At 37.8% G+C, this 25,690-nt stretch overlaps 1 protein-coding gene across 6 annotated transcripts in view; it reads left to right on the top strand.

Moving 5' to 3' along the window:
- The window catches only part of LOC150087215 (tyrosine-protein phosphatase Lar-like), a 1,652,393-nt gene that overhangs the window by 1,528,860 nt on the left and 97,843 nt on the right, over positions 1-25,690 (top strand). For all 6 annotated transcript variants that reach the window (XM_090371077.1, XM_090371082.1, XM_090371081.1 and 3 more), the window contains 2 exons: positions 7,915-8,200; positions 18,346-18,439. In XM_090371077.1, the coding sequence (XP_090227203.1) occupies positions 7,915-8,200; positions 18,346-18,439 (380 nt within the window). The remainder of the gene's footprint in view (positions 1-7,914; positions 8,201-18,345; positions 18,440-25,690) is intronic.

Genomic DNA, 25,690 nt, shown 5'->3' with positions numbered 1-25,690 from the left:
TCCCATGCATTTTTCTTCTCTGCCATATGTCTCATTAGTTCATCTGACATCCATTTAGACCTAAACCTAGAACAATATTTCTTAGTTGGTATGTAAAACCTAGTAGCTTCCAAGATAAATTCTTTGAATGCTTCCCATTTTGAATTTTCTGTTGGTAACATCATCAGTTGGTCCCACCGTATAAAATTTAAATACTGTTTCAAACCACCATAGTCACCTTTACAAAAGCAAAAATCCTTCCCTTTACCCCTGATGGTAGTTACCTCTTTGCAAAAAACACACTTCAGCACACTATGATCACTGCCACCTAGTGGTTCCTTTATCTGCAGATTCTTAATGCATGAAGAATCACTACTGATAATCAAATCAAGAGTATTTGATTACTACAGCAGCAGCAAACATGCTGCTGCTGTAGAAAACAATCATCCAATAAATCCACAAAAACCTTGCTAGTGTGTGAGTGACCAACCCATAAATTCCAGTCTATATCTGGGAAATTAAAATCCCTATTATAAGACAATCTGATTTACTGACCCACTCTATTTCTCTGTACAGTTGTTTATTATACTCATCAAAGTCATTAGGCCTATAACACATTCCTACTTTCAATTTTTCTTTTACAGTGCTTATGTCACACCAAATTTACTCAACACTGCACTGTCCAGCGATGTCAACTGGCTTCACTTCGTTGGATTTTATGTGTTTCTTAACTAATAGTATAACTCCTCTCCCTTCCTATCCTGTCTATCCTTCTTGTAAACAACTCCAATGTACTCCCCAAATTCCAGTTCTGCATTCCTTATATCTGTGTGATGCCATGTCTCTGATATCCCAACAATATGTGCCTTTGATATTTTGAGCAATACCTCAAATTCATCAAATTTATTTACTAAACTCCTAGCATTGGTGTATACGCAAGTATACATGTACCTGTTCCAATTCTTAGCTACCCTAACACAACCCATGTGTTTACGTGTACCGCAATGACGCCCAGCAGTCTCAGAAATACCCTGCATCTTGTTTTCCTGGCTGCTGCACATTCCAATAGAAGCAGTGCCTGAATCACTTTCACCTCTGCCAGTGGCTACTGTTAATCTATTAGTCCTTGTATCCTCCCAAGCTAGCAGTTTTCCGACCCACCTAACACTGCCTCGATAGCATCAGCAAATATTCTTGCACCCTCTATTTAAGTGTATCCCATCCCTGTAGAAGTAGTCTCTCCTGTTAACAAGTACAGACCAGGCTGAAAAAAATTTTACCCCTTGAGCCTTGCACAATCTTTCCAGGCCCGAATTGATCGACAAGGCTCCGATCATATACTCCCTCCTATCGTGTCTGGGCAGAATTACAGACACTATCAAATCTAACCCTAATTCACTGCTTTTTTTCAACAGCGACCTGTACTTTTTAAGTAATTCCACCGGTTTAGGGGAAACCTTTGAAAGTATTTCAGCAGCAGCATCTTTTCCTTTATGCTGTATTGCTTTAAAAGAGAGAATTGAAAAACAAGGATGAGTTAACTTTCTTTTCATGATACAAAAACCTTCAACATACCTTTTACATTGGAATAACTGCATAGTGCACTCTTGCAATCTACAGTGAGTGCAGTTGGACTCACTGTGAATGGAAATTATTTTCACTATGGGAATCAAGCATCTTTCAGCAGAATCATTAGAACATTCTATCTCCTTTTATAACAAAATCTTGATTATCATCCTACAGCGCTTACAAGTTGTTTATGTAAAGCTAGACAGGATGATAAATGCTCAGCTACTGTGGTACTTAGAAACTAACCAACTACTCTCAAAAATAAAGTGTGATTTTTTTTGAAGACATAGGTCTACTGTGGACCATTTAATCTGGGCAGAGACTGACATTCTAGAAACTTCCTTAACAATTGTATATTTCAGGTGTGGGTACAGTCCTCCCTTTCTTGACCTTTTCATCAGCAAGGTGTGCCACAAGGTTCTGTTTTAAGTGTTACACTCATTGCAATTAAAATTAACTCCATTGTAGAACAACTTCCTTCCATAGTCTCTAATGCCATTTATGTGGATGACTTCAGTAACTTTGTTTGGTCATGCATAATTGAGTGACATTTGCAAGCAGGAGATTGCCCACCTTGACCAGTGGGCAATGATAAATGTATACACTTCTGCTGTAAACACAGCCTTCATCCAGACTTAGAACTGAGATTAAAGGGCATATCATCCTGGTTGCATCAAATGTTAAAAGTTTTGGTTCTTTTATTTGACAAGTGCTGCCTTTTCTAAAACTTATTCATCAGTTATGGACCAGATGAATGAGAGGCATCAACATCATTTGTACTCTCCCTTCCACTTCTTAGGATGCAAAAAGTGTATTCTTCTGTGCTTATATCAAGTCCTAGTTAGATGTCAGGTTTATGCCTCAGCCAGAGAGTGCTCTGCAATGGCTAGATCCAATACATCACCAGGCCATCCGTATAGCAACTCGTGCTTTTTTGCATGTCTCTAATTCACTTATATGTTACAGCAAATGAGACACTTCTTTATGCCCACCTTATGCATTTGTCTTTACCTGACCATCCTACATGGCAGCTGTATTTGTCCCATGGTGGATATGTATAAGTGATCTTTTGGCATCTGGGTGCATGAGCTTTTCACTGATTTACAGCTGTCAGTAAAGTCTGTTGCATCATTAACTTGTATTGGTTCCTTACAAATTTATTGCATTAATTAAAGTTGGCTTACTTTCTGGCAGGCAATTTGGCACAGGCAGAGTATGAAGAAATTATATCAAATTAAATCTGTGATTGGGCTGTGGCAAATTAGTATGCATAAAGTTCATTGGTAGGAAGTTGTTTGGCCAGACTGTGAATAGGCCACAGTTACCTCATGCATTCATATCTTCTGAAGCCTGGGGATGCACTTGTATGTGAATGCTGTGCTGTTACCTTAACAATCGAGCATGTTTTAAATACCTGCCCCCAGTTTTTTTAATGAGGAACTTAAAGTTTATACTGCTTTAAGCAACTGCCTTTGCCCTCTACGCTCAGGCAGATTTTAACTGAAAAAAGATAATATATCGGATGTTTCTCCTTTTTGCAATTAACTTACCTCTACTACGGTATCTAACCTGTGATCATAAATGGCTTTTGCATTTTATACTTGAACTTTTTATACATTATCCAATCCCAGATTTAATTGAATATAATTTCTTCATACTCTGCCTGTGCCACATTGCCTGCCAGAAAGTAAGCCAACTATCATTAATGACTGCAATAAATCTGTGTAAGGGACCAATACAAGTTAATGATGTAGTTATACATTATACAGCTTAAACATGCATTTCTACCGTTTGTTATTTATTATTACACCTTTAAATATGACACATTTTATTGTTTGCACCCATGGACTTTGCATGTATCTGTACTGATGCTTCTGTGCCATAAAACCACAAATCAACCATCCATTCGCTGTCTGATTCCAAACTCACAGAACCAACTTGTTCTCTCCCTAATTTATTCCTTCTACTTCTGTTTTCCAGAACAAACTTACAGTATTTCCCAGAAATTACAACTGACAGAAATTCAAGTGTAACATCAGCAACTAAAATTACATTGATCTTCTTGAAAGGATACAAAGATGGGCAACTCGAATGGTGAGATTGGCAGAAGGATGAGGAAAGACTGATTATGTGGGCTACAGAGCTTGAAAACCAGACACCTCAGAGGTGATCTGATTGAGGTTTATAAGGCTCTGAGAAGGATTAATAAAATGAATAAAGGTGGAATTCCCACTTTATAAAGAATTCCAGAACTACTGTCATAAATTCAAATTACAGGGTTGAGGGAGGTTTAGATTAGATTGTAGGAAGTTTTCTTTTAGCCAGCAAGCTGTTGATTGCTGGAACAAGTTGCCCCTCGCAGCTGGTTGACAGTTGGAATAAATTCAGTGGTCAACTGAATAGTTACCTGTGTGGGGAGGGAAGCATATAATTTGTATTTTCTCATCTGCTTGTTTTTTTTGTTTTTTTTTTTGTTGTTTTTGCCAGTGCAGCAAAAGCTTGCAATGAATGCTATTACTATTACAAAACACTATATGATGAATACTGTTACTATTACAAAGTATTTTCTGGCTTCTCACCCTCAACCTATGAGCAGTATGGGCTTTTTTCACTAATTAGTACTGGCAAATGATGCAAGAAAGCAACCTTATACATCATCAGCCAGAAACAAAAAAAAAAAAAAAAAACACTTCCTATATCACCTGTCTGACTGCCTTTAATAATTTATCTAGTTCCTCCTTAAATTTATTCAAACTACAACTTCAACAGCACCATATAGAAGTTTGTTCCAACATTTGACTACATGCTGGTGAAAGCAAATTTCACACATCTGTCCCACAACCATCATTTTTCATTCTAGAATTTATACCTTATACAGCTTAAATAATACCAACAGACTTTTCCTAGTAATCTGACACAAATTATCATCATTTTTACATAATATGCATTTTATGTTGATTTTGCAGTTTCATTTGATGAATGACCTTTGTATGGCATTCTGCACCAACTCAGTGGATGTCTTTAAAGCATGTGGGATTTACCATCTGCTCTAGTTGCTTCATTTGGCCAAATATCCAACCACAAATAAATGGAAAGCATTAGTTGGACATGTGATGCAAGAAAGCAAGCTTATGCAGCATCAGTCAAAAAAAAAAAAAAAAAAACCCTTCCCATTTCACCCATCCATTCACTCCAAATGTTTGTTTAGTTCTGCCTTGAACTCATTTAAGTTGCTGACTTCCACTACAACAGATGGAAGTTTGTTACAACTATCAACCACCAGCTGGCTAAAAGGCTAATTTCTGCACATCTATTCTACAATTGTCTTTTCTCAATTTGAATTATTCTCCCCTCAGGTGAGTAATCTGAGCAAGAGGAAGAATCCTATTAGCATTGAGCTTGCTCAATCCATTCAAGTCCTTATACACCTCAATTAGATCACCTTGCAGGTGCCTAATCTCCAGAAGCTGCAATTTGCAAAACATAAGCCTTTCTTAGTAACACCAACCCTTTGTTATACTCACCAATCTCATTACCCTTCTCTGTACTGATTCCGACAGAAGGATAGCTTCTTTCCTAAAATGATGCCTCCAGACCTGTATACAGTATTCAAGGTGTGGCCTGACCATTGCTTTATACAAGGGGACAATCACCCCCTTATCTCTTCTAGCAAAATTCCTATATATCATTGACAAGATACCATGAGCTATTCTTGCAGCATTTTTGCACTGCTCAGAAAACTTCATATCTAACTGCAAAATTACCCTCAGATCCTTTTCATTCTCCACTACACTGAGTGTAGTACCACCCAGTTGAGATGTTACTCTGGGGTTACTGCTACCCATATGCAGTAATTTACATTTGTCAATGTTAAACTAAAGTTGCCACCTCTCGGCCCATCTGCCACCTCTCGGCCCAACTTTTCCAGATCCTTTGCAGTAGCATATTATCATTACTGTCATTACAAACCCTTCCAACCTTTGTATTGTCTGCAAACTTAAACATTAACCCTGATGCACCTTCATTGATAAATATTGAAAACAACAATGGACACAACACCAAACCCTGGGAGACTCCACTAATAACATTAGTCCATGAAGAGCAGTGTCTGTTGATAACCACTCTCTTCTTCTCCCACTCAACCATCCTTTTATGCATTGTAGCAACTTGCCCTTAATGCCATCCTGCCATCCAGTTTGTTCAGTAGTCTTATGTGTGCCACAGTATCAAAAGCTTTCCTAAAACTCAAGCATATGATATCAAAATTATTCTTTGCATCCAATTCCTTTGTGACCACATCATAGTATCTAATCAAATTTGTCAGACAAGACTTCCTCTTAACAAACCCATGCTGTCTGAATATAACTGCAGTCTTGTCTAGATGATCTTGCATTGCTTCCTTAACCCTTGACTCCATTATTTTCCCAAAACAGAAGTTAGCATAATTAGTCTGTAATTACCCATGTCACTCTTTGTCCTCCTTTGTGAATTGGGGACACATTAGGTTTTATAATTATGGCCATGGGTTTGCTTACTTCCTTTGCTGCCTCCTTTAATATAACTGGATAGATCCCATCTACCAAAGGTGCCTTCCTTATGTTTAACTTCAACAATTTCTCCTCCACTTTGCTCTCAGTTATTACAAAATCACTTAGCTCCCTATTAGAGTTTGATAAACATCTGGCCCTCTCCTCTTTGCATAACTCCTCATGTGTGAATGTAGATGCAAAATACTCATTTAGTTTGGCAGCTATCTGAGAATGATCATCTACAATCAAACCACTGATATTAAGCGGACCAATCTGATTCATCCCCTTCCTTTTAGAGTTTACATAAGTAAAGAAGTCTTTGCTGTTTTTCTTTGCATCCTTTGTCAAAGATTTCTCGTAATCTGCCTACCGTCCTTTGTGAGTTGATTGCACACTAGCTTATCTGCCATAGGCTTCTGTGTCACCTGATAATTTATATGCATCCCATGTATTTTTCTTCTCTACCATGAGCCACATGGTATGAGTACTGCGTACAGGTCTGGAGGCCTCATTTTAGGAAGGATGTAGATTTACTTGAGCACATACAGAGAAGGGCAACAAGATTGGTGAGAGGAATGAAGGGATCCTCTTACCAAGAGAGGCTTAAGTTCTGCAAATTGCAGTGGCTGGAGACTAGGCACCTGCGCAGTGATCTGATTGAGGTATATAAGGCCTTGAATGGGTTGAGCACGCTGAATTCTGATGGGATCCTTCCACTTGTTCAGATTACAAACCAAAGGGGGCATAAATTCAAATTAAGAAAAGACAGATGTAGAATAGATGTGCGGAAATTTGCCTTTAGCCAGCGGGTGATTAATTGCTGGAACAAACTTCCATCTGTCGTTGTGGAAGTTGATAGGTTGAATAAATTTAAGGAGGAATTGGACAGGCATTTGGAGGGAATGGTGTGATTTTTTTTTTGGCTGATGCTGCATAAGCTCATACACATGCTTTCTTGCATCACATGCCGCCACTACTACTACTACATTAATTGATCTGATATCCATTTAGGCCTAAACCTTGAACAGTATTTCTTAGTTGGTATGAAAAGCCTAGTACCCTCCAAGATTAAGTCCATAATGGCTTCCCATTTAGAATTCACTGTTGGTAACGTTATCAGTTGATCCCACTGTATAGAATTTATAAACTCTCTGAGACCACTGTAGTCACCTTTAGGAAAGAAAAGCCCTTCCCTTTACCTCTGATGGTAGTTACATCTTTAAGTAAATCCCACAGCAGTACACTGTGATCACTGCCACCTAGTAGTTCCTTTATCTGCAGATTCGTAATGCATGAAGAATCACTGCTGATAATCAGATCAAGACTATTACTCTCTTTGGTTGCCCCTTGAAAATGTTGCTGTAGAAAACAGTCATCCAATAAATCCACAAAAGTCTTCCTAATGTGCGTGTAACCAACCCACAAGTTCCAGTCAATATCTGGAAAGTTAAAATCCCCCATTATAAGACATTCTGATTTACTGGCCCACTCTCTTTCTCTGTGCAATTGCTCATTATACTCATCAGATTCATTAGGTCTATAACACACACCTACTCACATTTTCCCTTTCTCGCAAAAAAAGAAACCCCAAAGTCCAGCTGTTGCTTTGTGCATTGTTTAGCATTACAACTGATAAGCTTAAACTTTTGGAATACTTCCTTACAGTTAGTTATTTAAACTCTTCTGACATGCTTATATAATCATCTCAATTTATCTGAGTGTTTATTTTGTTGTAACTGGTCATTATATCTAACTAAAGTATGTAAAATGTTAAGAACTAGAAAATATCACATTTAAGCTGTTTGTTTGTTTGTTTCTTTCTTTCTTACATATAAAGTGCTGGAGTTGGAAGGACAGGTTGTTTCATTGTAATTGATTCTATGTTAGAGAGGTTAAAACATGAAAATACTGTTGACATTTATGGTCATGTCACATGTCTACGAGCCCAAAGGAATTATATGGTCCAAACAGAAGATCAATATATTTTCATTCATGATGCTGTATTAGAAGCAGTGATTGCTGGAAATACAGAAATACCTGCAAGAAATTTGTATTCCCATATTCAACAACTTATGCAGATGGTGCCAGTTGAAAACTGTACAGGAATGGAGCTGGAATTTAAGGTAAGTGTATAGCATGCATCATTTTAATTTCACTAATTGTTTAGTTTCTGAGAATTGAGAATGTGAAACATAACTGGCTGCTATTTTTATATAAACAGAATCATGTTCAAAAAGTTAGTTTTGAAATGTGGAATTTTAAACACTTCATGTTTCATTAGTAAATAAGTGCTTTCTCCTTTACCCCCCCCCCCCCCCACCCTCTCTCTCTCTCTCTCTCTCTCTCTCTCTCTCTCTCTCTCTCTCTCTCTCTCTCCCCGAGATTTTTCTTAAAAAGCAGCTTTTGAATGCACAGATACTTTAACCTTTTTACTACCACATTGTATTCTCTTGGCTGATATCTTTGAACTGAGTTTTTCTCTCTGTTCAGGCTAACACTTAAAATAATTCTATACGCTTCATATCACCAATAATTTTCATGTTTAAAAAATTTGGTTTTCAGAAGTACTGGTTAAATATTTCCAAAAGAAAGTTATTACAATGTATTCTACTGCTATTTGTAATAAAAGCATACACATTTGCTTCTTCAACTCAGGTTGAAGGAGCAAATGTGCAAAGAACCATGAAATTTGTCGTGTTCTGCTATAAAACTCACCTGTATTAACTGCTGAAGAGGACACCATGCATTCTCACAAGCGTGTCAGAGGTGGAAAGAAGAAAAAGAATACAGAGACTTAAGGCAGAGCCGAACATATATCAGGAGGCAAGAAAAGTGGTGGAACCTCTAAATGCAAACAAACCTTCATGTGTTCCTAAGGTAGCAGGAAGATGTTCCATTGGTACTTAAACTGAAATGACTGTCTCACCTAAAGAGTCATTTACTCCCATTACATGCTACTTGCTAAGCTCACAAAAACCCACACTGAATGACTAATCAGCTGCCACTCTTATATCTGTACTTCCTACTTCTCCCCTGGTAATAAAAGACACTTTTTAACACTTTTTAAAAAAAAAGTGTGAAAAAGAAGACTAAAAAATTTGAAGTAACCCTGTGACACAAGAAAAAAAATGGATGTTAAGGAGATACCAGATGATTCAGTCTTGAAACTCTTTGCAGAGGAAGAAATGGACACAGGGCATTATGTATGCTTTCCCAGAAGAGATAAATCCAAAGCTAAGAAAACTATGCCCTCAGAACTTCAGTAGCCGACTGCCAGATCCACCATGTCCAAATAATGGCTAAATTCCTAAAGTGGAATTGTTATGGATTTTGGCAAAACACTGATGACATCAAGGCCCTCCTGCAAAAGCATGACCCATGTCGCTTTTGCTTGCAGGAGACACATTTGAATCAAATGAAGCCTTTCTTTGCATAATATTACTATCATATGCAAGGCTAGAACTGGGAATGGGCTTGCTCATGGAGAAATTGCTATCCTCGTGAGCAACCAGTCCTCATTTCAATTTTCCTTTACTTTGATCTTAGAGGTAGTTGCAATTCACCTTACAGTAGGATTTCTATTAACAGTCTGTTCCATCTATTGGCCACCTAGGACTAACATCCCCTAGATAGACCTTGATGATCGCTTTATGCAGTTACCTTCTCCTGTCCTACTTCTGAAGGATTTCAGTGGACATAACACCCTGTGGGGTAGTCCTTTTATGGACTAGATATAGACATTTATAGACTTTTATAGACATTTATGGACTAGCACGTATCACAGAGCATATGCTCTCTGACAATTGACTTCTAAATGTGGGAACTAACACCTTTACCCATATTCCACCCATTCATTTTATGCTAATGATCTTTTTATATGCTCTCCTTCCTTCCTTCCTTCCTTCAATTACCTGGGATATGTAGGAAAACCCATACATAAGTGATCACTTCACCATGGTAACCTGCTTACTTAATGGGAGATTGTGTCTTCCTTTTAGGTTATCCCAGTGGAAGATTGATCAGGCTGACTTGAATACCTTCCAACATCTGACAGAGTTTAATCTCACTAATCAGTAAGAAGTCTATCAATGATGCAGTGGCATGCTGGTTATTTGGTTTTTTTTTTTTTTTTTTTTAGGAGCATTAGCAACTAAGGCCATATTGCTCCGGGATATGCGGTGGTCATTCCCTGACCTTTCCGCATCCTCCGTATTTGGTGGTGACAGGCTCGAACCCCGGTCTAATCAAGAAGCGTGTGCTACGCACTGCTGCTCCTTCCCACCTGGCTACGGAGGCGCCTGCAGTGGCATGCATCACAGAAAAAAGTGTTATTACAATTCTGAAAACCACTACCCAGTTTTTACCATTTCCTAAACCTTGGTGGAATGTTAACCCAGTGGAAGATTGATTCGGCTGACTGGAATGCCTTCCAACATCTGGCAGAGTTTATTTATTACTAATCAGTAAGGAATATTACTACTAATCAGTATACATACATCACTAATCAGTGAGGAGTCTATCAATGATACAGTGGCATACATCACAGAAAACATTGTCCATGCAGCTGTCATTACAATTCTGAAAACATTTACCTAGTTTTCACCATTTCATAAATCTTGGTGGAATGCAGAATTCACAACAGCAAAAAAAAAAGGCTCAAACAAAGCTTGGGGGATATTTTGAAGATATCCTATTACGTTTAATCTCTTAGCTTTTAAGTGTGCACATGCCAAAGCATGCTACATTTGCAGTCAGAACTAAAAGGAATCATAGATCTACTCTTGCACCCACTATTACCCAGTCAACCAGCATTGACTGTCTGGGACAAAATTTGGAAAATGAAGGAAAAATGCATACCGCACCTGTCATCAGTCCTGGAACATATTGGATCTGTTTAGCAGACCTATCTTCACTAGCCACTGCTCGCGGGGAGACTCTACCATCTCTTTAACATCTTACTCCCCAGAGTTAATGGTCCTGAAAAAAAAAAAAGCAGCCAATTAACTTCAAATCTAAGAATACTCATCGTTATAATGGACCTTTCACCATAGAAGAGTTAGAAGAGCTGAACTGTTGGACCAGATCTCATCCACGATTAAATTAAATGATTAAACATCTGTCAGCAAAATCCAGACTACCTGCTCTATAATAGGATCTTTCTAGAAGAGCATTCCCAGATTCCTGGCATGAGGCAAATCGTCCTTGCCTTTCCTAAGCAAGGAAAAGATCCCAAAGTCCCAACAAATGCAAAATTCTGGAGAGAATGGTCAATACCCACCTTCCTTATATAGTATTTGGAGGCAAGTGATATCCTCTCCAGAATGCAGTGCAGTGCAGCTTGCAAAAAAAATAGGTCTACTTTGGACCATTTAATTAGGTTGGCAACCAGAGGGAGTAATACTCTTGATGCGATTATCAGCAGTGATTATTCATGCATTGCGAATTTGCAGATAAAGAAACCACTAGTTCACAGTGATCACAGTGTACTGATGTGGGAGTTACTTAAAGATGTAACTACCATCAAGGGTAAAGGTAAGGGTTTTTGTTTTTGTAAAGGTGACTACAGTGGTCTCAGATAGTTTTTAAATTCTATAAAATGGAATCTATTCAACTGATGATGTTAAAAACAGTGAATTCTAAATGGGAAGCCTTCAAGGAAATAATCTTGGAAGCTAGTAGGCTTTCCATACCAACTAAGAAATACTGTTCAAGATTTAGACCTAAATGGAGCTCAGATGAACTAATGAAGCTCGTGGCAGAGAAGAAAAATCTGTTGGATGCATATAAATTTAGCAGGTGACACAGAAGTTTATGTCAGATATAAGCTAGTAATCAAGTCACAAAGGAGGTTAGGCAAGCGAAGGCTCATTACGAGAAATGGATGCAAAGAAAAAACTTTACTTCTTTACTTATGTAAACTCTAGAAGGAAAGGGACAAATCAGATTGGTCCGCTTGATGTTGGTGGTTTGACTGTTGATGATCCTGCTCAGATAGCTGACAAACAGAATGAGTATTTTGCATCTACATTCACACATGAGGAATTCTGTAAGGAAGGGGAGGACAGAAGTTTACTAAACGCTAACAGGGAGCTAAATGATTTTGCAATAACACAGAGTAAAGTGGATGAGAAATTGTTGAAGTTAAACATAAAAAAGGCACTTGGGGCAGATGAAATCTATCCAATTATATTGAAGGAGGCAGTGAGGAAAGTGAGAAAACCATTAGCCAGAATTATGAGAGCATCTGTAGATTCAGGGGAGGTCTCCATCCACTAGATATCTGCAAATGTATTCACAAAGGAGAGGGGAAGGTTTAAAGAGTGACACAAATAATTATAGACCTGTTAGTTTAACTTCTGTTCTGGGGGAAATAATGAAGTCACTGGTTAAAGAAGTGATGCAGGATCATCTTGACAAGACTGCACTAATAGTTCAGACACAGCATGGGTTTGTTAAGGGGAAAGTCTTGTCTGACCAATTTGATTGGATACTACGATGTGGTCACAAAGGAACTGGATGCAAAAAATAATTATGATATCATATACTTGGATTTCAGGAAAGCTTTTGATACTGTTGCACATGGAAGACTGATGTACAAATTGGAGCAGTATGGCATTAAGAGCAAGTTGCTCCAATGGATAAAGGGATGGTCGAGTGGGAGACAGCAGAGAGTGGTAATAAATTGACACTGCTCTATGTGGACTAATGTTATTAGTGGAGTTCCCCAAAGTTCAGTACTGGGTCCATTGATGTTTTGTGTATTTATCAGTGATATCAATGAAGATATATTAGGCTTATTGTCCAAGTTTGCAGATGATAGAAAGGTTGGCAGAGTTGTTAATGACAGTAAAGACAGTATACTACTGCAACAGGATCAGATGGACTGAGAAGTCGCAACTGAAGTTTAACATTGACAAATGCAAAGTACTGTATATGGGTAACAGTAACCCAAGAGAAATGTAACTGTGTGGTACTACATTTAGGGAAGTGGAGAATGAAAAATACCTAGGGGTAATTGTGCAGTCAGATATGAAGTTCTCTGAGGTGCAGACTGGCTTCCAGAGCAGGTCATGGAGTTTTGTCAATGTTATATAGGAATTTTGCTATCAGAGACAAGTAGGTGATTATCCCTTTGTATAAGGCAATGGTCAGGCCATGCCTTGAGTACTGCGTACAAGTCTGGAGGCATCATTTTAGGAAGGATGTAGAGTTGTTAGAACCAGTACAGAGAAGAGCAACAAGATTGGTGAGAGGAACAAAGGGAGGGGGTGCTCTTACCAAGAGAGGCTTAAGTTCTTTCTGGCAGTTGCAGCATCTGGAGACTAGGCACCTGCGAGGTCACCTGATTGAGGTGTATAAGGCCTTGAATGGTTTGAGCAGGCTCAATGCTGATGGGATACTTCTGCTTGCTCATATTAAGAACCTCAAGGGGCATGGATTCAAATTGAGGAAAGAGTTGTAGAATAGATGTACAGAAGTTTGCCTTTAGCCACAAGTAGTTGATTGCTGGAACAGACTATCTGTTGTTGTGGAAGTTGATAGCTTATATAAATTTAAGGCTGAACTAGACAAACATTTGGACTGACTGGATGGGTGGAATGGGAAGTTTTTTTTTTTTTCTTGGTGATGCTGTATAAGTTTGCTTTCTTGCATCGTATGCCTCAACTAATGCTAATTGCTACTATCCAGTGGGCTTTTACCAGTAGATTCTTAATACATGAAGAATCACTACTGATAACCATGTCAAGAGTATTGCTTCTCTCTAATGTGCTGCTGTAGAAAACAGTCATCCAAGAAATCTTCAAGAGCCTTGCTGCTGTATGAGTGACCAATCCACAAATTCTATTCAACATCTGGAAAGTTAAAATCTCCCATTATAAGACATTGTGATTGAATGGCCTCTCCTTTGCTCACCTATGATTGTTCTCTATATTAATATAGAGAATATATATTAATATATATATATTATGCTATTCTCTATATGAGAATAACATTATGCTATTCTCTATATTAATATAGAGAATAGCATAATGTCCCAAAATGTGCCATAAAACAACAAATCAATCAATCAGTTAATAAATATTCATTTAATTTGATTCAAGCATACTAAATATACCTCTGTTCTTTCTTTCTTTTCAATCCATGAAAGCTACACAGCCTTTTAAACTTACTGTTCAAATTTATATTTTATTATTATTCTTATTTTTTATTTGAATTAACATTATATTATTTTATGATGAAATAAAATAAATTTTATATAAACACATATGTTGTTTTACCACTAGATGTAATAAAAACAACTCTAATAAAGAACTGTTTGGGGTAGTGATTTTTTTTTTTAGGAACTTTCCAAGCATTGGTTAATTGCTGCTAAATCCTGAAAAAGGCCTCTGAGGTTGGGAAAATTCATATTTTAGCATTAAATCAGATCACACACCAACCATAAGAGTAAGTATTTACTGTAACTAAAATATTTACATATTAAAATAAAATAAATAAATATTTACAAAAACTGCTATTATATTAAATTAAATTATATACATAAAAAAACATTAAAACTGTGATAAAATCCTTGAGATAAAATACACTAAAATAAACCGGATTAAAAGCGATAAAAACGATAAAAATCTCTGGAGCTTTCGGAGGCATCTGCCTCCTTCTTCAGCAGTAACAAAACTTCCTGCAGCACGTCCATATATAACAGGCTCACAGTACCTATACACGTGGTGCAGTCGGCGCATGGTCTGAACTGGAAGCGGAAATAGCTCGGGAACGTGTTAAGCAAAACCGTTCATCCGTACTTAGGATGATAGTTTCAAACAGAGGATGCATACGCATACCTCTGTCCCTATTCATAATATTGTGGTCGGATGAACAGATTCGTAGGCTCTCGAGCCATTTACGGTTCCAGAACCCATGCGCTCGATCCACGATAACCGCATCCTGTGGGGAAATTTGATGCTGCTTCTCCCAAAAATGCTCGGCCACAGCAGACTTATTGTAATCAGCGGTTTTTTATAGCATTTGCATGCTCCCCCAGACGATCCTTGAGCCGTCGTTTTGTCTCGCCCACACAACATTCCCCACAATCCGGGCATTTTATCCTGTATACTACTCCACTACTCAGGTCCTTTGCTATTGGGTCTTTTACCTGAGACAACACTGTGTGCAACCTCCGCCCTGGAAGCTGCACACAGCATGTTTTATAACCCCGCAAAACTCTAGCGAGATGCTCAGTAACGCCCGAATAAAAAACCGCTGATTACAATAAGTCTGCTGTGGCCGAGCATTTTTGGGAGAAGCAGCATCAAATTTCCCCACAGGATGCGGTTATCGTGGATCGAGCGCATGGGTTCTGGAACCGTAAATGGCTCGAGAGCCTACGAATCTGTTCATCCGACCACAATATTATGAATAGGGACAGAGGTATGCGTATGCATCCTCTGTTTGAAACTATCATCCTAAGTACGGATGAACGGTTTTGCTTAACACGTTCCCGAGCTATTTCCGCTTCCAGTTCAGACCATGCGCCGACTGCACCACGTGTATAGGTACCGTGAGCCTGTTATATATGGACATGCTGCAGGAAGTTTTGTTACTGCTGAAGAAGGAGGCGGATGCCTCCGAAAGCTCCAGAGATTTTTATCGTTTTTATCGCTTTTAATCCGGTTTATTTTAGTGTATTTTATCTCAAGGATTTTATCACAGTTTTAATGTTTTTTATGTATATAATTTAATTTAATATAATAGCAGTTTTTGTAAATATTTATTTATTTTATTTTAATATGTAAATATTTTAGTTACAGTAAATACTTACTCTTATGGTTGGTGTGTGATCTGATTTAATGCTAAAATATAATTGCTGCTAAAGCTTAATTTTGTTCAGTGATGTCAGTATTCTCTAGTATAATCTCCTTCAACCACATACTCGTTCCATCATTCTTGCCACTGATCAAAACATTTTTGAAGGTGTTCTTTTTGTGAAAGCTTTTCGGTGACTTATTATTTTGATTGGATTCCCTGAATCTATTCAAATAGTTTCCGTTTCATGTACTCTTTTAATTTTGGGAACAGCAAAAGTTGCATGGTAACAAATCAGGTGAATAAGTTGGGCAAAGCATGATGGGAATGTTTTTGTTGGTCAAAAACGCAGTCTTTGATCTCAATTGAGAAGGCATCAAAAAAATTTGGTGCTCACTCACCTCATACACAAATTCTTGGTCAAAATGGCCCAAACTAAATGAAAGGGATGGCTCATCATTAATTTTTCAAATGGTCAGTTCTCAATTCAAGTGAATAAAGCTGCTGGACTTTACTGATGTTATCATCATTTTGGGATATTGACAAGTAACCACTTCTTTCTTCCCCTTCAAATGAAAATTTCTCTCAGAAAAACTCTTTTTTTTTTTTTTTTGTCAGAGCGTGTTATCCATGAACTACACAAGCATTTTGTGTACTTCTATGGTTGACTTTTCAATTTTTCATGCTTTACACATTCAAATTTCATCGTTTTTTGTATATGAGACAAATGAGAAATGTCAGTAAGAATAAAGCAGTTTATTTGAAATTTTTTTTTTTTTTTTTCACAACTAAGGGAGAATCAAAAAGAGCAGATGCCTGAGTAAGCATATGACATAATTTTAGTTAATTTTTGAATTGTGTTCAATTGATTTTTTACTGTAATCATTTTGCATTAATCTTTTATTCATTTGATTTCTGGATAGTATCATACAGAAGTGTTCTACGTATCATATTGAAGTAAATTTCTCTTATTCTTCTACAAATATTCAAAGTAATAGATCTGATATTTTAGATGCTTGAATTTTTAGATTAAATTTAAATTTATTTGTAGTTAGTTGTTCTTCAAAAAGGCCTCTAAGGTTGGGAAAGTTCATGTTCACAATATTAAATTAATACACCAACCGTTTAAATTAACATAGTTTAATATTTACAAAAATAATAGATATTATAAAATAAAAATAAAAAAGTTAAAATTCAATAACATATAAATACTTAAAAGTGTTAAAACTGCAATTGTAGCTTTTGGGGGTACCTGCCTTCTTTCTCAACAACACAGCACATTAACCAACACATCCTTAAGTATCAGGTTCATGGCACACGTGGTTGACCAGGCTCATGAGCAGTATATTCTTTGTGTGTACCAGAACTGGAAGCGGCTCGGGGGCGTGAAAGGCAGAAATGCTCATCTTTTGTGAGAATTACAGCCTCGAAAAGAGGGTGAAGCTGAACACCCCTATCTCTATTCATAGTATTATTTTCAGATGAACCAATCCACAAGCTCTCGAGCCACTTGCAGTCCCAGAATTTATGCACCTGGTCAGCGTGTGCCGTGAACCTGATACTTAAGGATGTGTTGCTTAATGTGCTGTGTTGTTGAGAAAGGAGGCAGGTGCCCCTGAAAGCTACAATTGCAGTTTTAACGCTTTTAAGTATTTATATTTTATTGTATTTTAACTTTTTATTTTTATTTTATTTTATTGCATTTTATTTTATTATAATGTATAGTAAGTCAGTCATTGTAAATAGATTATTTTATAATATCCATTATTTTTGTGAATATTAAACTATGTTAATTTAAACGGTTGGTGTATTAATTTAATATTGTGAACATGAGTTAGTTGTGCTTGATTGAGGGTTAAAAAAAAACCCAGTATTTCATTTTTATTAAATCTTCAGCGATGATTTTGCCATAAGTTTTGAGTCCAGTTGATGTAGATGATAGCTAGGTCATTGAACTGGTCCAAATAATATAAATACCACTTTGAGGGATCTTTCTAGAACTTGCTTCAGTAATACTCTCTTTAGCAGGGATCTTTCTAGAACTTGCTTCAGTAATACTCTCTTTCGCAAAATCGAACAAACAAGCATTTGTTTCCAAGTGTTAATAAATATTTTGAACACCCAAGATTTCTTATGTATATGATCATAATGCTAACAGATGATGTTGAAATTTGTTCATTGAACATTTAAAAATTGAGATTGTCTTAGACTTGAATAAATACCATAGTTTTGGCCTTGTCTTATATTTGATTTAATTTTTATCCATATGCTATTTATGTAAAGCACTATAGAATTTTTTATACTGTTGTGTGTGTGTGTGTGTGTGTGTGTGTGTGTGTGTGTGTGTGTGTGTGTGTGTGTGTGTGTGTGTGTGTGTGTGTGTGTGTGTGTGTGTGTGTGTGTGTGTGTGTGTGTGTGTGTGTGTGTGTGTGTGTGTTTATACATATATGATTTATTTTTCTTTCAGAAACTAGCTTCCATGAAAACCCAGCCCAACAAATTTGTCAGTGCTAACCTTCCTGTAAACAAATTTAAAAATAGATTAATGAATATATTGCCATGTAAGTATATATTTTGTTCTTCTTTTCCTTTTGTTTTTTATTCTTAGAATATAAAATTATCTATATTAAAACCTGATAACTTCCTGGAGTTGGCCATCTGGTTATATAAACATTTCCATAAAGTGGGGGGGGGGGGAACATACTGCTTTTATTAGTATTAGTAGCAGAAAATAATGTAAGAAAGCAAGGTAACACCAGCCAGTCAAAAAAAAAATAAAATAAATAAATCCCATATAGTAATAGTAGTAGTAGTGGCATGTGATGCAAGAAAGCAAGTGTATGAGCTTATGCAGCATCAGCCAAAAAAAAAAAAAAAAAATCACACCATTCCCTACAAATGCCTGTCCAGTTCCTCCTCAAATTTATTTAACCTATCAACTTCCACGACAGACGGAAGTTTGCTCCAGCAATTAACCACCCGCAGGCTAAAGGCAAATTTCCACACATCTATTCTACATCAGTCTTTTCTTAATTTGAATTTATGCCCCCTTAGGTTCTTAATCTGAACAAGTGGAAGGATCCCATCAGAATTCAGCGGGCTCAACCCATTCTAGGCCTTATACACCTCAATCAGATCACCGAGTAGGTGCCTAGTCTCCAGCCACTGCAATTTGCAGAACTTAAGCCTCTCTTGGTAAGAGAATCCCTTCATTCCCCTCACCAATCTTGTTGCCCTTCTCTATACAAGCTCAAGCAAATCTACATCCTTCCTAAAATGAGGCCTCCAGACCTGTACGCAGTACTCAAGGTGTGGCCTGACCATTGCCTTATACAGAGGGACAATCACCTCCTTGTTCCTGCTAGCAAAATTCCTATATATCATTGACAAAACCTCATGACCTGCCCTGGCAGCCTGTCTGCATTGCTCAGAAAACTTCATATCTGATTGCACAATTACTCCCAGGTCTTTTTCATTTTCTACCACTTTAGGTTTTGTACCACACAGTTGGTACATTTCTCTGGGGTTACTTCTACCCATATGCAGTACTTTGCATTTGTCAAGGTTAAACTGCAGTTGCCACTTCTTAGCCCATCTGCCCAAATTATCTAGATCCTGTTGCAGATCCACTGCCATTACTGTCATTAACAACCCTGCCAACCTTTGCATCATCTACAAACTTCGACACTAAGCCTGATATACCTTCATCAATATCATTGATAAATATACAAAACAACAGAGGACCCAACACCGAATCCGGTGGGACTCCACTAATAACATTAATCCACAAAGAGCAGCACCCATTAATTACCACCCTCTGTCTTCTCCCACTCAACCATCCTTTTATCCATTGTAGCAACTTACCCTTAATACCATTCTGCTCCAATTTGTACAATAGTCTTTTGACACTGTGCAAGTGTCAAAAGCTTTCTTGAAATCCAAATATATGATATCAAAATTATTTTTTACATCCAGTTTCTTTGTAACCACATCATAATATCCTATCAAATTTGTAAGACAAGACTTTCCCTTAACAAACCCATGCTCTATCTGAATTATTGCTGCAGTCTTGTCTAGATGATCCTACAATGCATCTTTAACCAGTGACTCCATTATTTTACCCGGAACAGAAGTTAAACTAACTGGTCTGTGATTACTCGTGTCACCCTTCGATCCCCCTTTGTGGATTGGGGATACATTTGCACATCTCCAGTCCATGGGGACCTCCCCTGAGTCCAAGGATGCTCTCATAATTATGGCTAAGGGTTTGCTTAGTTGCTTTGCCACCTCCTTTAATATAACTGGATAGATCTCATCCACCCCAGGTGCCTTTCTTAGGTTTAACTTCAACAATTTCTCCTCCACTTTGCTCTCAGTTATTACAAAATCATTAAGCACCCTGCTACAATTTGATAACCTTCTGCCATTTTCAAACCTTAATAACTCCTCATGTGTGAATGTAGATGCAAAATACTCATTCAGTTTGTTCGCTATCTGAGCAGGATCATCAACAGTGGAACCATCGATATCAAGTGGACCAATCAGATTCATCCCTTTCCTTTTAGAGTTTATATAAGTAAAGAAATCCTTGCTGTTTTTCTTAACATCTTTTGCCAAAGATTTCTCATAATCTGCCTTCGCCTGCCTAACCTCCTTTGTGACCTGATTACAGACTAGCTTATATCTGCCATAGGCTTCTGAGTCGCTTGATAATTTAAATGCATCCCATGCATTTTTCTTCTCTGTCACGAGTCTCATTAGTTCATTTGATAACCATTTAGGCCTAAACCTTGAACAATATTTCTTAATAGGTATGAAACTTTTAGTAGCATTCACGATTAATTCCTTGAATGCTTCCCACTTAGAATTTACTGTTGGTAACATCATCAGTTGATCCCACTGTACAGAATTTAAAAACTGTCTGAGACCACTGTACTCACCTTTACGTAAGCAAAAACCCTTTCCTTTACCCCTGACGGTAATTATATCTTTAAGTAAATCCCACATCAGTACACTGTGATCACTGCCACCTAGTGGTTCCTTTATCTGCAAACTCTTAATACACGATAACCAGATCAAAAGTATTACCCTCTCTGGTTGTCTCTCGAACATGCTGCTGCAGAAAACAATCATCCAATAAATCCAAAAAGTCTTACTAGTGTGTGTGACCAACTCACAAGTTCCAGTCAATATCTGGGAAGTTAAAATCCCCCATTATAATACATTCTGATTTATTAGCCCACTCTATTTCTCTGTAAAATTGTTCATTGTACTCATTCGAGTCATTTGGCCTATAACGCACTCCTACTCTTATTTTTGCTTTCGCATGTCTCACCAAACTGACTCAACAGTGCACTGTTCATCTATATCAACTGGATGCACTTCTTTTGATTTTATGTTTTCTTAATTAACAGCATAACACCTCCTCCCTTCCTATCCTGTCTATCCTTTCTGTACACATTGTACTCCCAAAATTCCAGTTGTGCATTCCTTATATCTGTGTGTCACCACGTCTCTGCTATCCCAAGAGTATCCGCCTTTGATATCTTGACCAGCACTTCAAATTCATCAAATTTATTTACTATACTTCTAGCATTGTTATACATGCAAAGTATACATACACCTATTCTTATTCTTAGTTACCCCAACACATCCCATATACCCACCTGTTTCACGATGACTGCCATCAGTCCCTGAAACCCCCAGAACCTCACGATCCAGGTTGCTACTTATTCTAATAGAAGTTGTGCAAGAATCACCTTCACCTCTGCTTGTGGCTACTTTTAACCTTTTAGTCTGTGAATTCCCCCAAGCTAGAAGTTTTCCGAACAACCTAACACTGCCTCGATAGCATCAGCAAATATTCTTGCACCCTTTCTATTAAGTGTATCCCATCCCTGTAGATGCAGTCTCTCCTGCTAACAAGCACAGACCACGCTGAAAAAAATTCAACCCCTTGAGCCTTGCACAAGCTTTCCAGGGCCGAATTGATTGACAAGGCTCTCATCATGTATTCCCTCCTATCATGTCTGGGCAGAATTGCAGACACTTTCAAATTTAACCCTGACTCACGACTGTTTTGCAACATTGACCTGTACTTGTTAAGTAAATCTGCAGATCTCCTACTCTTAATGTCATTGGTGCCAACATGTACAACAATATCACCTTTTGTGCCTTTAAAAGATGATATATGCTTTACAGCGTCATCAACTTTTGCCCTGTCTGTCCATTCTCTGACAATAAGAGGAAGGAGATTCCATCGGCATTGAGCTCATGTGTTCCATTCGGAGCCTTAAATACCTTACCAATTCGATCTCCTTGCAGGTCTAGTCTCCATATGCTGCAATTTACAGAACTGAATCCTTTCCTTGTATGGATAAGTTTTTGTTCCCCCTCATTAGTCTTGTTGCTCTTCTCTGCACTCACTCCGGCAGGATCACATCCTAATACAAATGGGGCTTCCAGACCTGTATTGTTGTTATAAAAAAAAAAAGCCTTTCCACCTTTATAGGGTTTTCCCCGCCCCAAAGTGCTACCAAGTGCATGGGTGGTTGTTTTGTCTGATTATTGTTGTTATTATTATTATTTCTATTGATCAAGTAACTTACTTACTATTATGGAAGTGTTCCGGATCGTGGCCATCTGGAGTTCCATGTAAATGTTCTCTGGAAGGCCTGTGCTAGTTTCTTATGGAGGCTCTTTGGCACCATGCCAGTGGTTGATACAATGATCAGGATGGTCATTACTTGTTCCATATGCTTGCATATCTTTGACTTCCTGTCTTAGCATTAGCAGAGGCATGTGATGCAAGAAAGCAAGCTTATACAGCATCAGCCAAAAAAAAAAAAAAAAAAAACCTTCCCTTTTCACCTATACATTCACTCCAAAACTTTGTCCACTTCTTCTTGAACTTATTTAAACTATCAACTTCCACAACAACCTGCTAAAGGCAAATTTCCACACATCTGTTCGACAACTGTCTTTCCTCAATTTGGGTTTAAGTGCCCATAGGTTTGTCATCGGAGCAAGAGGAAGAATCCCATCAGCATTGGGTATGCTCAGTCCATTCAAGAAACTTATACCTTTATCCATGACCTGCTCTGGCTGCCTGTCTGCACTGCTCAGTAAACTTCATATCTGAATGCACAATTACCCCCAGGTCTTTTTCATTTTCTACCACTTTAAGTGTAGTACCACACAGTTGGTACGTTTCTCTGGGTGTTACTGTAATCATCTGCAGTACTTTGCATTTGTCAACACTAAACCGCAGTTTCCACTACTAAGCCCAACTTTTCTAGATCCTGTTGCAGTAACATACTGTCATTAATAACCCTGCAGACTTTGACATTAAGCCTAATATATCAATATCATTGATAAATATACAAAACAACAATGGGCCCAACAATGAACCCTGGGGGACTCTACTAATAACATTAGTCCAAGAAGTACAGTGTCCATTGATTACCACTCTCTGTCTTCTCCCTCTTAACCCTCCTTTTATCAACTTCCTTAACGCCAAACTGCTCAAATTTGTACAGTAGTCTTCCATGTGCAACACAATCAAAAGCTCTTTTCTGAAATAAATCCAAGTATATAATATCAAAATTAATTTTTGCATCCAGTTCTTTGTGACCACATGATAGTAGCCAATCAAATTGGTCAGACAAGACTTCCCCTTAACAAACCCATGTTGTCTGAATTATTACTGCAATCTTGTCAAGATGATCCGGCAATGCTTCTTTAACCAGTGACTCCATAAAACAGAAGTTTTAGCATTAGCATTTTTTTTTTTTTTTTTTTTTATGAAAACCCCAAACATGAGAGACATTAGAACTTATAGTAGTTAGTACTGTGCTTGGGTTGAAGGCTGAGAATACAAAAGAAGATATTTGTTGACATTAGACTTGAACTTCTGTAGACTGTAATTTTCAGGAAATACGTATGAAAGAAGGTTGTTCCAGAAAATGGCATTTGAATGAATAAACGAGGAAGATGAAGAGTTGGTTCTGTGAGTTTGAAGTTGGACAGTAAACGGATCTTGGCTGGGGGCGGCACGTATTTGGACTGTTTTGAAAGAGAGAGCGAGAATTATAGAAGCCAATTCAGAAGAACAGTGCCCATGGAAGTATCTTTAGAAAAGACATGCAACAGAAACAGTACATCTATGAGACAGTGAGTGGAGAGACTCTGTTAGAGATGAATCATTAATTAACCTAACTACCCTCTTCTGAACAGAATCAAGATGCCTGAGAGAGGTTTTGGGGGCACTGCGCCAGATGTGGGGAACAATATTCCATGGTAGGGGAGGATTTGCGATTTTTACAGAGTGAACGGCTGTTTGGAAGAAAAGTAATGACGAGAGCGAAAGAGAAAACCAAGTTTTTTAGATGCAGAGGAAGCAATATTTGTAACGTGATTGTGCCAAGAGAGATCAGAAGTCAGGGTAATCCCCAAAGGAGATATATCATTTTGCCTAGAAATCGGAGTGTCACCAAAGATAAGCATAGGAGCAGAAGAATCCTTTTTGTGAGATATAAGACAAAACTGAGTTTTAGAAGGATTGAAATCAACTGAGTTGTCTTTGCCCCACTGGAAAATTACCTGGAGATTGGTATTTAAGGAATTGGTAGTGGATATTTGAGAAGTAGAAGCTGATTGAGAAGGGCAAAATGGAAAGTGGAAGGCAATGTGCTATCTTCGACAAAAGTATGGATAGGATTTCCAGTCAAAGGAAGAAGATCATTAACATACAAGAGGAAAAGAGTGGGGGAAAGAACTGAACCTTGGGAGAACACCAACATTAGTGGACAAGTTAGAAGACAGAATGCCATCTACCATCACCCTCAGTGAGCGATCAGAGAAAACTGATCGCTCACTGAGGGTGATATAAGCGATTAGAGAAAACTGGATAACCAATTACAAAAAACAGTTGGAAAACCATAAAATGGAAGCTTGTTTAGAAGACCTTTATGCCAAACACGATTCAAAGCCTTTGAGATGTCAAGAGCAACTACTTGTGTTTCACTGAACGTTTCCATTGAATTAGTCCATAAATCAATAACATAAGCCAGAATATTACCAGTTGATCGACACTGATGGAATCCATACTGGCGATCGTTGATCAGACTGTAGGTTTCTAGGTAGTTTAAGAGTTGGCGGTTAATTGATTTCTTCATTACTTGGGAAAGAGTAGAAGTAATTGCAGATGATAATTGAATGGGAGGGATATGTCACCTTTTTAGGAACTGGCTGGATATGACCAAATTTCCAAGCAGAAGGAAAAACACCTTTGGAATAAGAAAGTGAAAAAAGGCGGCAAAGAACAGCAGTAAGTTCAGGAGCACAAGTTTTGAGAACAAGTGGAGAAATACTATCAGGGCCTGGAGCTTTCTTGGCATCAAGCTTTGTCAAAATCCTTCATACATCCTTTTAACAGAAGACCACAGGAGGCATTGAACAGAACTTGTTGGGAATGGTGGGAGGTGTTTTACCAAGATCATTAATACATGAGTTGGAAGAAAAATGGGATGCTAGCAGGTCTGCTTTATCCTTGGCTGAATTGAAAATAGAACCATCTGGTTTTGACAGAGGTGGGAGCAGAGATGAGCAAAAGTTGCAGCCAGAGCTTTGGCAAGGGACCAGAATGCTTTGCCACCAAGAAGCAAGTTTTCTACTCTTGGCCTGTTCAAAATTTGAACTGATTAATAACTGCTTTACAATTGTTGTGAACTTTGGTTTAGGCAGAAAATGAAACTGAAGAATTGAAACAAGCTGATTATGATATGCAATGTTCTTCTCTTGAAGAGCCTCAG

The sequence above is a fragment of the Mastigoproctus giganteus genome, chromosome 4 (assembly GCF_048544385.1).
Source record: "Mastigoproctus giganteus isolate SK-2022 chromosome 4, ASM4854438v1, whole genome shotgun sequence".
Lineage (NCBI taxonomy): Eukaryota > Metazoa > Arthropoda > Arachnida > Uropygi > Thelyphonidae > Mastigoproctus > Mastigoproctus giganteus.
Note: the sequence above shows the minus strand (reverse complement) of the source record. Positions and strands in the feature narration are given on the sequence as shown.